This window comes from Aphis gossypii, chromosome X, assembly GCF_020184175.1.
Source record: "Aphis gossypii isolate Hap1 chromosome X, ASM2018417v2, whole genome shotgun sequence".
In the NCBI taxonomy this organism is placed as follows: domain Eukaryota; kingdom Metazoa; phylum Arthropoda; class Insecta; order Hemiptera; family Aphididae; genus Aphis; species Aphis gossypii.
In genome coordinates this window covers 38,048,263-38,063,760 of record NC_065533.1, presented here as the reverse complement: position 1 = coordinate 38,063,760, position 15,498 = coordinate 38,048,263, and the positions used below count along the sequence as shown (strand labels likewise).

General features: G+C 22.3%; 2 protein-coding genes and 1 long non-coding RNA gene across 5 annotated transcripts; 2 read left to right on the top strand and 1 right to left on the bottom strand.

Annotated features, from left to right (window-relative positions):
* Positions 1–146: 146 nt before the first annotated feature.
* On the top strand, positions 147–6,614 carry LOC126551776 (uncharacterized). Of its 2 annotated transcripts, none has more exons than XR_007605661.1 (3): positions 147–282; positions 2,531–2,617; positions 6,507–6,614. It is a non-coding gene; the product is annotated as an uncharacterized LOC126551776 (long non-coding RNA). The 2 variants fall into 2 exon arrangements; XR_007605660.1 differs by having other exon boundaries at positions 150–352.
* LOC114119647 (ubiquitin-like-conjugating enzyme ATG3) lies at positions 928–8,866 on the bottom strand. Its single transcript, XM_027981275.2, has 7 exons — positions 8,421–8,866; positions 8,123–8,311; positions 7,928–8,056; positions 5,142–5,345; positions 3,947–4,093; positions 3,382–3,509; positions 928–1,663 (listed from the first exon to the last, which is right to left on the bottom strand). Exons 1-7 carry the CDS (start codon positions 8,556–8,558, stop codon positions 1,513–1,515), a joined length of 1,086 nt encoding a protein of 361 aa, XP_027837076.2. The 5' UTR covers positions 8,559–8,866; the 3' UTR covers positions 928–1,512.
* A 2,134-nt stretch (positions 8,867–11,000) lies between these two features.
* LOC114119661 (repetitive organellar protein-like) lies at positions 11,001–14,492 on the top strand. Of its 2 annotated transcripts, XM_027981295.2 has the most exons (10): positions 11,001–11,221; positions 12,165–12,315; positions 12,390–12,528; positions 12,618–12,774; positions 13,080–13,188; positions 13,287–13,374; positions 13,429–13,611; positions 13,683–13,913; positions 13,996–14,144; positions 14,296–14,492. In XM_027981295.2, the coding sequence occupies exons 1-10, from the start codon at positions 11,158–11,160 to the stop codon at positions 14,420–14,422; spliced, it is 1,398 nt and encodes a 465-aa protein (XP_027837096.2). In that variant the 5' UTR covers positions 11,001–11,157; the 3' UTR covers positions 14,423–14,492. The 2 variants fall into 2 exon arrangements, with proteins under 2 accessions (XP_027837096.2, XP_050062154.1); XM_050206197.1 differs by lacking the exon at positions 11,001–11,221 and having other exon boundaries at positions 12,192–12,288.
* The last annotated feature ends 1,006 nt before the right edge of the window (positions 14,493–15,498 follow it).

The following is a 15,498-nucleotide window of genomic DNA, read 5'->3' as shown; positions in this document are numbered from 1 at the left end:
GAACAAAATAATGCAGTTTAGTGCCCACTTTTTCGGTTTTTTCGAGATTTTTTCGGTTTTTTTTCCCCCTAAAACTACTTTTTGATTTTTTTTTTTTTGTTGTATATTTTTAAGATGGATGGAAATATTTGTAGATTTTAATTATCGTACTTACTGTTTAAAAATTCAAAAAAATTGATTATCACAAAATGCCTCGGCAGTGACTGCGCGTGTATCGGCACTCGTCGCTACGCTCCTCAGCGCCGTCGTTTCGCTCGTAAACGCGTAAAATCGTAACCTTTGGTAAGATATAACTTCCAAAATTATGATTTGCGAGAATTTTGGACTAAGACTTTGTGTTCAATGCTTTAAGGTATCTTGGTAGTAAATATATTTTTTCATAATCTTAATTTTTTGTGTGACTGTGTGAGAGCCCCTTCATAAGCACAATGAAAAGATAACAATAATGTTTGTATGAGCACAAATATCATGTAGTAATATATATATATTTTAAATTCTTTTCAATAAGTTTCAAAATTTAAATCTTCATATTATATTTTAAACTTAACATGAATCATAATTATACTCTGTGGTTGCAATATATTTTTATAATTTATACATTACAATAAAGACTTGCTTAACCCTTTCTGAAGAATATGTACTTTAAAATATCCAAATGTAAAATAGGGTAAAATTTGAAATTTCATACAAACGGAATAATAGTGTATATTGTTAAACAAATGTTTTATAATAAGTGATATTTTGCTTAAAATGGCATTCACGATAAATAAAAACATACTAAATGATTCAATAGAATTAAAAAATACATGATATGTTTAAAATATTTTGGCAGACTTCAAAAGAAAATTTGCCAATGAGTTCTTCAATCATGTATTATACAATACATCAATTATTAATTGTTAAGTTAGCATTGACTAGGAGATAAAATTAATGTAAACAAAATATTTTTTTATTATATTTTATAAGCAACAATAGATTAATAATAAAACTATAAACAAATGGCATATATTTTAACAATGAAAATATTAAAAAAATAACAAGTATCTTAAAAAAAAAATCTAAATAATTTGTATTTTTAAATTACCAGTCGACTGTCAAAAACTCAAAATACATAATATTATAATGTCATATTTCATCATTTTCATAAAGTTTGAAGTCTCTTTAATAATTAATATAAAAATACGTATGAATAATATTTTAATCTTTTAGGTATAAGTAAAATAAGTACATTTGTAATTTTTTTTTTTTTTTAGTTGTTATTCATTTATCATAAAAACTTTACAAATAAAATAAGCTTTTTGTAAATAATTAATTTATACTTTAAATTGTATTTAACATGCATTATAGCAACTAAAATAATGATTGTTAATACGATTTAGTTATATTTATTGGTTGGTCTCATAAACAGTTGATTTTAATTGGATCAATTTTCAATTAATTATTTTTTTACAATAAATTTTGATTTAAAAATAAATTATACTCTCATATTTTCAAAGAACAACTTGACTCTTACTATAAATTGATATTTTGAGTATAATCATAATCTATAGTTGGTATGACTGATTGAACAAATTTTAAAAATATAATTAAGTACATGTGTACTCCTAAATCTTTTCCACCATCAGTCACCATTTGGATTAACTTTTTCATTATGTCCGCATGCCTGTAAATATTTACAAATAACTAATTAAATGTCAAACAGTAAAATAAAATAAAATAAAATATTATTTTAAGCATAGGCATGTCTACAGATACAAGGGTGTAGTGGGTATATATTGGACTTTCAATGGCACAGTGTGTTAGTTACCTAAATTTGAAGAAGTAGTACAAGTTTAATATAATACCTCTCTTAATAATATTATTATTTATTCATGAAATTCAAATTAAATTTACTAAGGGCACGTGGGAATTAAAATATAATTATTTTAAGTTAGAAGTATAGAAGATCATTCTATGTATATATTTTATGCTATGAAATTTAAAAATGTCTGCAAGAGGTGTTTACTAATATAAGTTACACTGTATTATACTATGTTTATGTAGTTACAAATTGTTTTAAACAAATATATAATATGTGTCAGATATGATCATTTTTTTTTAATCATATTATGAACATTATTTTACTATTATTAGTATCTGATTTATTTAACCATTAATTATGATTCATATACTGGAATACCATCAAAACCTAACATAAACACAATAAAAACAAAAGCATACTTATCAAATAATTGTATTTACAACAATAATAATATAATATATAACTAATATTATATGCAAGAAAAATATTAATAATCTTAATTTATTTTTAATTTGGTAATAATTTTTATTTTATTAAGAAATTTAAATTAAAAAAGAAACTGTTTTTAATTTGAGAATATAAAAGGTTTTAGTTAAATTATGTTATGAATTTATGACAACTAACATTTTGGCATATTACTGTTTTATAGGTAACATGTAAATCGTGTACTTAAAATAATTTTAATCAGATATTAGTATTACCTTTTAACTAATTTATTAATTCTTTAAGTTTTTCCAGATACATTTTGTGGTATGTAATTCTCCAGTTCAAAATATTTGGAAACACCTATGATTTTAAGGAAGTCATCTTAAGCAAGTAAGAATACTATTGAAATAGTATTTATATAAAAAAGAAAATACCAACAATTTATTTTTAGATTCTGAACAAAGAGCTGTGTGATTTTAATTTTATTTCTTAAAAATCGTAGGTGTGTCCAAATTTTTATAATTCCAACTGTCAATAATTGATTATACTAATATTTTATATAAATGTGAAATTATAATAATTACTCTAAGACAGTGTTTCCCAAACTTTTTCTCTGCCAGACCCCTTAAAGATAGTAAAAATGATTGCGGACTCACTTAATAAAAATAAAATTTTTGTATTTATATATACTATAATACTATTTAGTGTATGGTATTTTCATTTTATGTTAAAAAAAACCCTTTCCAGTAGACGTGTTGATCCGTAAGGGTCCGAGGACCATAGATGTTTTTACAACAAATTGTTTAATAAATAAATACATAAAAGAAAAATAATATTTTTATTTTTGCAAATAAAATAATTTATACTAATAGTTCTTAAGTTTAATTTTGTTTAAAATATTGATTATATTTTTTAATGGTAGTAAATAAATTTAAATCTGGGTTCACAGCTATCTTATCGTGTTCAACATTTGAGCTCAGTTAAATTCTGTAAATTGTCTGGTAGATCATAGTTAATAAATTTTACTATGATTACAACTGTCAATCAGAATATGATTAATAACATAAAACACGACAGATAAAATGGCTGTAAACTACAGGGTAATTACTAATTACTCTAAGTGGTAAACTCAGCTTTATTACAAATATACATACTTGCAAGGATGTATTGAAGCCATAGAAGGACCTGGAATATGTGGGTGTGATTCCATAGTAACAGTTTTCTTTGCATAATCTTGACTCACATCTTCATACATTTCTTCAACATTTAATGGTTTTTGATTCTAATATTCATAAAGAGAAAAAATAGCTTTATAATTTGATATAAAATATTCAGATGTTGAACAATGTATATATTGTATATATTGTATATATTTCATTTTTCTTTTTATATACAATGTATATATTTCAGATATTTTTGTGTGAACACAACAATGAATCACCCTATTATGACCCTATTGAGACAATGTTAATTATATGTTAAGTAAAATTCTGTTACAATTAACATTTTTTAATCATAATATGAACCTTATAATAAAAAGTATCTTGAACAACTGTCAACAAAAATTTGATGGAATAAAATGTAATAAGAATGAGTTTATTTTTAGAAATTATTTCCGAAAGATACAGAAATTTCACACACAAAATAAAAGAATTTAAAATTAAATACTACTAAAAGGTTTGTTTCAAATCTAACATAATATAATTTTAAAACACTTACTTCATTATAACCATAAAGCCATAGTCTTGGAGTTTGGTAGAATTTGTCATAAGTAATATGTAAGTCATATGTTCGGGTTCTTAATATATCATCAACAGATGAGTTAGATAACTTTTTTTCTTTTGTATGTTTCTGATTAATAGTCACCTTAAAAAATAATACAATATAAAATTTAGCTTCTTACTTTTTAATATTTATATCAATAAGAGTTATTTTTAAAATTAAAATAATTTATTGTATATAACTTGTATATACCAAAATAATAGTGATAAAACAAAGGAATAGAACTTAGTAATTTGTTAATTTAATTATAACTCACAAATTAAATTTTCAAAAAGTAAATACCAAAATCTTAAACCTTTTTTTACCAAAAAAATATTTTTAATGATTTATATAGTTATAACTTATAAAAATCATACCATAATAATTTATTGATACAACTATACAAGTCATTATTATGTTTTTGTTATTTTTGACATTAATTTATTACCATATACAAGGTAATTCTTTGATAAAATACATAAATTATTTTATAAACTATTTAATATTTTAAAATATTTTACATAATTTTAGACTAAGTAATGAAAAATAAACTTTTTTTGTTTAATTTGGTAAAAAATTTACTATTTTTAGTTTTTAAGTTGTCACTTTTTTATAATGACAACATACATTTTTATATCCTTATTCTGAAATAGAATATTCTTTGGAGTGCTAGGATATACAAAAATTAAATGTTGAGCTAGTTAATAAATAAAAGTATACAAAGTTTAGATCTAAATTAAGAACATTTTGCAAGGTACCTCTCCTCATATTTTCTAAAATACTTATCTTATAAAATACTAGTACAAAATTTATTTTTAATATATTGCAGCACTCCAAAAAATATTTTATTTCAGAATAAGGATATAAAAATGTATGTTGTCATAAAAAAGTGATAAAATAGTATTTTTTAAATATTTTTATTATATAATCATCTAAAAACTAAAATTACGTAAAAAAATTAAAATATTTTCTAAAATGTTAAGCAATCTTTAAGAAAATCAATGTTCTTTGATAAATGAATCAACCAGTGTGTCTAAAAACACATATTTATTTTAATCTATAAATATAAATTATTTTTTACAAATATTTTGATAAAACTTACTAAAAAAACGTTACTATTCATTATTTTTATGTATGTATAAAATAAACTAACCGAATCATCGTCTTCAAGCAAACCACTTTCCACAAATGCATCCATATCTATAGCATCACCTTCTTCCTCGTCATCGTCATCATCAACTTCACAATAATGAGAATCTACTTTAATATTTCTTACAACTGAGTTGTCATTGGTTGCACTATTTAAAACGTGATTATCCTTGTTAAGACTTGTTACATTTAAATTGTTCTGGTTTCCCTACAAACATTTAAATATTACAATTATGATGTAGAACATTTATTCAATAAAATAAAATGTTTGTATTTTATACTTTCAAATGAGCAATTAATTAAATCATGACCATGAACTATATGATTAATAACATAAAAGATAACTTTGATGATACATTTTGTGATAATAATAACTCACGTGCAATATTATAAAATGTATAAAATTATCTTTTGTCTCAGTTATTCATTATTTGGTTTTAAATTTTGACAAGTATTTAAAATTAAATTTGCAAGTGAATTATTTTGTATTGGCTTTCACATTTTAAGTAATAGTTTTAATAATTTACACAAGTGGTAGTATCTCATTAGAACATTTTGTTTAGCATCATATGATAATTATAATAATTTAATACAATTTGTTAATTTAGAGTAAAGGATCTTGTTGCTAATGCTTTGAAACCTTTATAAATCCAACAGAGTATGTATATAAGTATAAAAACCTGCTCTTAAAGGATTGACTAGTCAAAAATTTAAATTATTTAATACAATATTTCTAGGGGATTAATTATTCAGAAAAATAACTATTTTATAGATAATAAAACATATGAATAGGTAATTGAATGAATATTAATAACATTTAAATTAAAAGAATAAACTTAGCGTATGATGTCAAGAGAACCTCAGCTATTTGTTTGATTTCTTTCAACATAGATAAAAAGCATTAATACAAAATAATTTTATTTATGTTATCATAGAATAAATTTAGCCATTACAAAAATGATAAAGACTAACATTTTCAAAGGGAATTACGTATAGATTTGTCTAAACATAGTATCAGAACAATTTGATATCCATTTAAATTTACAAATATTTTTATTTTATTTTTAAATGAAATATATTATTTAAGCATGTAGTAAAATATTTATAAAATAATAGACTGAAATATCTAAACCTCAAAAATATTATCCTCTATAATTGTTGTTACATGGCTATATTACATGTTTTAATACTACACCCGTTAATAAAATCTGTAATATATTTGTAACATACTTTTATTATAAAAATAACTGTTATTAACTGGTTATTTATTTGTTATTAATTATTATAAATTATAAGTAAAATTTGTTGTTATATTATCTCCTTAACCAGTTAGTATTTAAGTAAATTGTAACTTTTAACACAAGCTTAGTTTACAGAAAGTATACTCTGTCCAGTAACAGAACATACTGAAGGCCAACATAAATTGGAGTTTCTGTGTATTTATCTGCCATTGTAGAACCGGTCTCAACAGCAAAGTACAGCATAGGGAATTGCAAAATTAGCGAGAGAATTCACTAAACAGAATACAACTCAAGACAAATTAGTTTTGTAATAACTAGTTTTAAAATTTAATTTGTATCATAGGCATGTGCACAGGTTTTGCATGGTATACTATATCAAAACCTACGGGCTGCAAATAATTAGTTCTGACTCAATTTTTTTTTCTTACTATAGTTAGTACTGTTAGTAGTTGTACAAAATGTTAAGCTTTGTATTGAAATCGATTTACAAGTCCTATGACTATTTTTTTTTAATGAAAACATAATATGTATAAAATAAATTATATTTTAAGTTTTTGAGTTCAAATGTATATTGGTGTAACATCTAAAGATCAGGATAGAAATATTTTATCTTATCTTTTAACATTTGTATAAATTAAGTAACTGAGATTTTTAATTCAACAAAATTATCTTTAATATTTGATAATAAATTCCTTTAGGAATTAAACAATAAAAAAATATACTATAAAAAAATCATTTTCATAAAACAATATAAGTGACTACTTTCAAAAAATATCACAAATATTTTAAGAATACTAAGTTAGATGTTTAATAGAATCAAAATAATAATGGTCTAAAATACCTAGCAATTTACATCTAAAAATATCTGTTATAAATTATTTGTAATTAACAAAATATTTTAAATTCTATAAATCAAATAAAAAATAATAATAATTTTAATGGCTTAATACAATTAAACCTATATGTAAATTTTCTATAATAAAACAAATATGAAATATAATTTGAAAATCATGTTAATTAACCTGAAACAAAGCTCAACTAATAATACAATTATTACTATACTAAATTATGCACTGATTAAATACCGTTTGTTCAAGCATATTATTATAATCTGAAGTTTTGATAGGGCTTTAAAAATATCTGATTATAAAGACAAATGTGTATTATTTATAAGTAAAAATATTGGAAAAGAATGTACATTTTTATAAACAGACATAACAATTTACACTTCACAGTAGTGACAAACTGATAAACTTACAGATCAACAGAACTTATTTTAGTTAGCTAATATGCTAATGGTAAATTTTCTACAGTTTAATATATAATATTCATATAATAAATTTTACTACATAAGCTGAATTGTTCACAAATGCTCACAAAGATCAGTTATAATTCTATTTTAAAAAGCATGTAGTTCACAACAACGATCTAAGTGACCAATGTTACTATTGTTAGAAGTAACTAATAAACATTCATCATGATTATGTGTTTTTAAAAATATTTCTAAGGGATCACCTAATTATTTATGTAATGAAATAGTCTTACATACTTCTAATGATATATCAGATATTTTTTCACTCAAAGGTGAAAGTGCAGAATCAAAATGATGTGTTTCAACCCATCCTTCATTTCCTTCTTCAGATTCCACAATGTTCTCTTGAACTTCACAGTTCTCAATCTAATAAAAAATATTAATAATAATAATGTAGTATAATGTTTAAATCAATTGAATACAATTATTTACTTGTTTACATCGGCGTACACATGGAACATTTCTTGTGATTAAGTATTGTTTATTTTTCGGTAAATAAGACTTAGTCTTGCACTCGTCACCACAAGCCCATTCCCATGTTGGACATGTATGAACCAAGTGATCACCAGCAATAACAAACTCATTTGGTGTCACTACACCAGTTTCTTTAAATTTTGATTCCTAAAAATACAAATCCATTTATAATATAATATGTCTTAAATATTGTTGCTGTTATTAATTTCACATTAAACACCCACTCAATGTATAATTAATAAAAAATAATAAATACCTTTAAAACTGGAGTCAAAAATCCAGCGAAACCTAATGCAGTGCCCTTCACACTGTTAATAACGTTTTGCATGATAATTTTGTTATTAATATTACTTTGAATTTGATGATTGGATGTACTTAGGTAGATACAGGTCATGAGACCAAAATTAACATGTTCGATTCACGTCGACAAAAATAATTGTTTAAATTTTCTTGTTGGAGGTACGTAAATTATGATAGTTATTGCGTTATACAGAAACGCAAAAAAAAAATTTAACGAAAATTAACACGGAACAATCTATGAAAATGCGTGATACTATTGTTGATTGTTCGACAATCCAGTCGCGGGTTAGTAGAACCTTTTTATTTACGTAAATACGTATTACGTAATAATTGTGTAGATGTGAAACAATATAATAAAATAATATAATATAGCGAAAACTTTTAAGTGATATATCATATATATATATAGTGTGTGTGTGTGTGTGTGTGTGTGTGTGTATAGTGATAACTGATAACAAAAATATATTTCAAACACGTTTTTGCGATTCAACGACCCTGAGCGGAAAAAATGATAAATAAATTTAATAGATGACATAAGAGAACAATAACTATAAAATCTATATTATCTACCACGGATTTGTCAGTGTTATCTATATATTTATCATTACCATTGAAGATTGAAACATAATATCATGAGATACATTGTGTCGTTACTTGTTTCCAAATTACTATAAAATTTGGTACGTACCTACTGCATAATAGATCCCTGCATTTGAAACAGTTATATTTGCTGCCAAACGTGAAGTTTGGTATTTTATGTGTAAGGCCCGGAAGTAAATGCACTAAAAACTAGTTGCTACCGAAAAACACATGTACTTAAACACTAAAAAAATTGATAAATGCGCAAAAATATGCATTTAAATTTATTTTATACTTAACAAATTTAAGTCATACAAGCAAAATAAAAACTTTTTAACACTACAATTTTTATTTTTACTTTGTTGATTAGTAATTCAAAATATTAAAAAAAAATAAAAAATTATAAAATAATATAAATTATTAAATAAAATATGTTTTTCAAGGCTTCAGGTGCCTCACTGTCAAACAACTGTAATTAAATTGTTACTTATTTTATTAATTATTGATAGTTAGTAATTTATATTGACAATTACATTTATGACTAATATGTAGTTAACAATAAAAAATTTGAGAAATATGTGAATAAATAAAAAAATCTCAAAACGTGCGATTATTTGCAAAATGTATATGAATTGGTTAAGGTATAATATTTATGCTTGTAGTTTTCAGGTGTCAGTTAATCTATCAACGTTTCTATCTAGTAACAATACGTTAGTATAAAAATTGAATGCATTAACTTTAGATACTGCAATTAGGTGGCTTTATGATACACCTAATTAAATATAATATTTAAACGTGCAATTAATTGTTAACATTGCAAATGTAATATTAAATAATTTATAAAAATTATTAATCTATTATCTATACATAAATTGGCACTAATACTACTATTACTATTAAAATCTAAATATCTATACAATTTGAAATTTATTGTTGAAGTAACTAATAAATTAAAATTTACTTAGTATAGTATTATTTGGTTGCAATTAAAAGTGAATCATACTAATGATAACATGTTACCTACTACAAATTTTGTCCCTGTCTACTGTATATATTTAGTTTTAAACTAATAAATGTATATGGGATATTATTTAAATGCAAATAATACAAACTTATTTATGTCTTGTAAATAAAATTCAATACCTACTCATTAGGTAGGTAGGAATGTAATATGATCAGTGATCACAATTAAATATTGTTAAACAGTGGCATACACAGAATTTGTTTATGAGGGGGTTTACCATTTATGTATATGTATAAAATGTTATTAATGTAATATTCTATACAAGAATTATACCTACATGTTTCATTTCTGGGGGATCAAACTCCTAAAACCCCCCTATCGGTACGCCACTGTCATTAAATAATAACCTATGAAAACATTTTTTAATTGTATTCATTTTTTAAAAAAAATGTGATAATAAATAAACATTTTCTATTTAAAGAAGTTTAAACTCTTTAAATTTTGTTATCCATGCAATTTTCTATCTTATGTTCCCTTCTCATAAATTTAATATTGACTTTTACATTAACTAGATGAAAATATATATAAAAAAAAATTGTTTTTAAGATTCTTAATATAGAAAATAACATTGTATAGAGATTTTTTTAATACCAAATATAAGTGGGAAAATTGGGAACAGAAAAAGATTATAATTTTATAAAATACTAATTGATGGATACAGAAATAAAAAGAAGCATTATTAATTTTAATGTATTTTTGCAAGAAGATATTACATGAACTAGTTGGATAACTGATAAGTTAATCCATACCTATGTAAAGTATGAATGATGAAACTGAATAATATTAAATTAAAATTTAATGGCTTATAATAATATATATTGTTTGTTCCAAGTTAAATGCATAAAATTTCAATCCATGATATATTGATGTATAAACAATAAACTATATATTTCCTAGTGATACAAAATAGTTTTATTTATTTTACTGTTTGGTATTTACAATTTAGTTATCATAAAATAATATAATAAAATACATTTTAAAATAAATATACCAATACGAAAAATAATATATAATACATAAAAAATAAAATATAATAAAAAATATTAAAAATTAAAATAGCAATAACATTTTGAAACAACAGAAATTTAATATGGATAATCAACTTCAAGAATTGAGTGGCATGGATAAAAGGATTGTTTTAAAAATATTCTCAGGTTAAAACATTAAATTATAAATTATATTACGAATATAACAAACTTATTATTATTTCTTGAGTTCAATTAACTATTACTACTTTAAATAATAAAATATAAAGATTAAAATAAACTAGATTAAATTCATCAAACTATTTATAAAAGTAATTAATAAAAATAAAACAAAAATATGAAATATTTTGATTTTGTTGCTATAGAAACAACCAACTTTAAAATATAATGATGTACAGTTTCTAAGAACTCTTAAAGGAATATTTTAATATGATATAATTATAAAACTAATTATAGAGTATAGTCTTATTTAAGTATATATTATTATATCACAGTTGATTTAATAAAATGTTTAATTTAGGTATTCAGATTCTCTGATTATTATCCATTCATTGAAATTAAGACAAAAATTAATAATATTAGGGGTTTCAAAAAATATTTTTAATATAATTATTTAATTTAGAGAATATAGAAAATACAGGGCCTAAAATTGTGTGCAGTAGCAAATTTAAAAGTGTCCATTAATTTTTGTACTTTAACCGAAGTTATTTTGTTTTTAATTTTAAAATATTTAGTTATATAGGTATCAACTATCAAGGACTTTTATAGAAGGGTGTTTTAGATTGTATTTATTATAACTAATTATTAATAAATACCAAAACCAATTATGCTACAAAGTTATATGTGACATGTGTACTACTAAATCTATGTTTATTATTTAAAAATATTTTGGAGTATGGAATTGTAGGTATGCAGTAGGAAAATACCCTAATTTTAGGCCCTGAGACAATATAATAAATTTTGAATAACATTTTTTTTATCCATAATACTATTATAATTTTAATATTTTATACTTTCAACAATGTTATAATTATTAATATTTATGAAAAAAAATTGTTTATATTACTATACTTTTATAATATACCAATATGTATACAATTTTACTTTTTAGCCTATGGATTTGGTTTGATCAGAGGATCTATTGAAATACATGCAACATTCATGAACCAAAAAATTATAACACCTAAGATTCCAGTACACCAAAATGAATTGAAAATTACTTCAGATATTATATGGTATATGAATAATGCTAGCTTAAAAAAGTAAAAAATTAAAATTTTTATTTATTTTAATAATACTAATGATTAATATTGCAAATTATTTTATATTACCTGAGATCAAAGATGTCTAATACATCTATAAGAGTTGAGTGCTTTCACATTCCAATAAACAAAACTAATTCAAATGAAAAGCTTGGTTATCTTTTATTAAAATTAAAAGGGGCACAAACTATTAATCCAATATCCAGTGACCGTGTAAGTTATACTTATTTCAGATTTTTATACACAAACATGTTAAACATGTTGTTTAATAAATAAATTTAACTCAAATTTCAAAATTTTAGATAGACATTAAACCATACAAATTAATAGGATCAAAAAGTGGTAGTTATGAACTTAATTTATCATTACGAATTGAAGATTTCAATGATAAAGTTACTAAAACCTTACCCGAAAAAAATCAAAATACAAAATCCAAGAATAAGAACGATTTGAAAATAGGTAAAAATATTGAATATAATATAATATTTATTTGTTTAAGGATTATTATAATTCAATAGCATAGTAAAATAATATTACATTAAAAAGTAAAAGTTAAACAATATTACAAGCTATTGTTACTATAACCATGAATGATAAATGTTTATGTAGGCAGCTTTAATGTTTAAACATTATAATAACAGTTTAAAAACTGTCAATATTAAAAATCAGTTATAGGTAACTTATAATTTATAAATACAATAATTAATTTTTTTTCATTGTTGATATGATAGGTAATTTCATTTCATTTTTATTTTTATTTTCAGTGGAGGATTATAACCATACTGAAAAAAACATTGAAATAGTTTCACCAAAATCTGACGAAAATAATATTTTAGGACAAATAGAAAGTTTATCAAAAAATTATAAGCCCCAGTAAGTTAAAATTATAAAAATTTTATAATAATCAAATTTTATTGTATAAATAATGTGAGTAAGATTATTGTTTATATATGAATTATATTTTACATTAGAAATGTATTCAATTTTGATGTTCAACAAAAATTAATTGAAGAATTAGAAGATTGGAAAGAAAAACAAATGATATTATTTAACGAAAAAGTAATTATTTTATCGACACTGTCGATTTATATTTATTTTATTATGTTTATACAGATGAAAATGAAAGAAGAACAACTGTTAAAAGATTTTAATAATAAATGGTCTGATGATAGAAAACACAATGAAGAGAAACTAACATATTCTATGTCAAAATGTAAAGAATTAGCTAAAGATTTGGACAACATGTCTGATAAATTAAAAGAAAGAGATGCTATTATTACAGCCAAAGAACTTGAAGTATATTAATAAATTTTGTATTTTGTATTTATAGTTTTCCTTTTAAAATAAAATATAATGAGATTTTATAGTTAACTTGTCAAAAAGATAGTATGGACCATAAATACATTGGCTTAGTGCAAAATATACAGTCTTCCAATGCACAAACAATTAATGACATGAGTAATAAAATTTTTGAATTGGAAACTCAATTGTATGAATCAGAAAAACTTAATAATCTATTAAGAAAAGAGAATGAAGTATTAAAATATGATATCAATACCAATTGTGGCTTACAAGTAAAAGAATTAGAGAAAAATATTGTAAGTAATTCAAATTTTGTATATAATAGAAATTTTATTGGTACCTATATGAATATTAAATAATAAATAATATCATGTTTAGTCAAATTTAGAGAGTAAAATTGAAGAAGCCAATAAGTCTTGTATGTTTTTCAAAGAGCGGTGGATAACATCTATAAGAAAACTTAATGAATTGTACACCAAATTTCATGAAGCTAAAACCAATAAAAATTTATTTAACACTAAACAGAAGTAAATAATTATATTTTATAACTTTTAAAAAAACACAGTTTTGGTTCATAATTGGTAATTTTTTAATTATAACATATTTTATTTTTCATTTTACATAGAAAAAATAAAAATATTTATAATCTATCTTATATTTTTTTTCAATGTTTTTTAGTATTCAAAACAAAATGAATGACAAATTAGAAGAACGGAAACAAGATGAATTAAAGCTTAGAACACTCTTAAATGATTTAGGTAAATTACGACAAGATATGACCAACACTAATTATTTGGTCTTATAAACATTTTTATTGTAAGGCCATTAACCTGTAATTGAGTACCTACTAATTATATTGTCTATAAAAACATAAAGTTTATTGGTTTTTTAAATTTTTTTTCTATTAATATTCTTAATTTTAATAAAATTTGTTGTTTTCATATTTTTATTTAAACTATGTGTAATAGGTATATTTATATCATTTATATATATATTAAAACAAGTATTTTTTAAAAAGCATACATTTAATTTTTGTTTCTTTACTACAATATGAATATGTTATTTTATGTTTTCTTAGTGTGTCCTACTCATTACCTAAACATCTACAGCTATTTAAAGTAAGTTTAAGTTAAACAACTTGTAGGTGCGGTAAAAAGATAAAAACAAAAAAATGATTCAAATTTGCTGTAAATAAATAAAACCAAAATAAAATAAATTTCTAATTTTCATTATTTTAAGAATTTTTCTAATTTTGGCACACTAATCATAATTAGCCGTTTTATTCTTAAATATTCCGATAGTTTTCAATTTATTTTAATGACATAATAATAATAGTTACCTAAGTAAGATTAATGTTTCAGTTACATATTTAAAATGAATTTCATTAGAAATAACTAATAAGATCTAATTGAAGTATTTGATGTTCGAGTAAAAAAAAATATAAAAATATTATTCTATAGGTAGTTTTTAGTTTTGATAACCTATAATAAAAATTAATTGTTCACTAAAAATCATGAGTGCTTATCAAAACATTTATCAAAATAAAATTCAATAAAATTTCAAATATGTGTGGTCCAAAAATAATAAACAACATTTTACTCTATATTAACATTTCAGATATAAATAATATTCTGAGAATGTTGGAATTATAGTGAGTTGATTATAAGTATACAAAACTACTGCATTTTTTGCATAGGTATATATTATATTATTTATGTATATACATAGGCACACATTGGGGGAGTGGGTGGTAGGGCACTTTTACCCTCCTAGGAAAAAATATTATGAACTTGTAGTTCAATAAATATGGCATATTTACATTTATATGTGAAAATAACATTAAATCTTTATTATCTCATATTCGAGAATTTTTTTATTTTG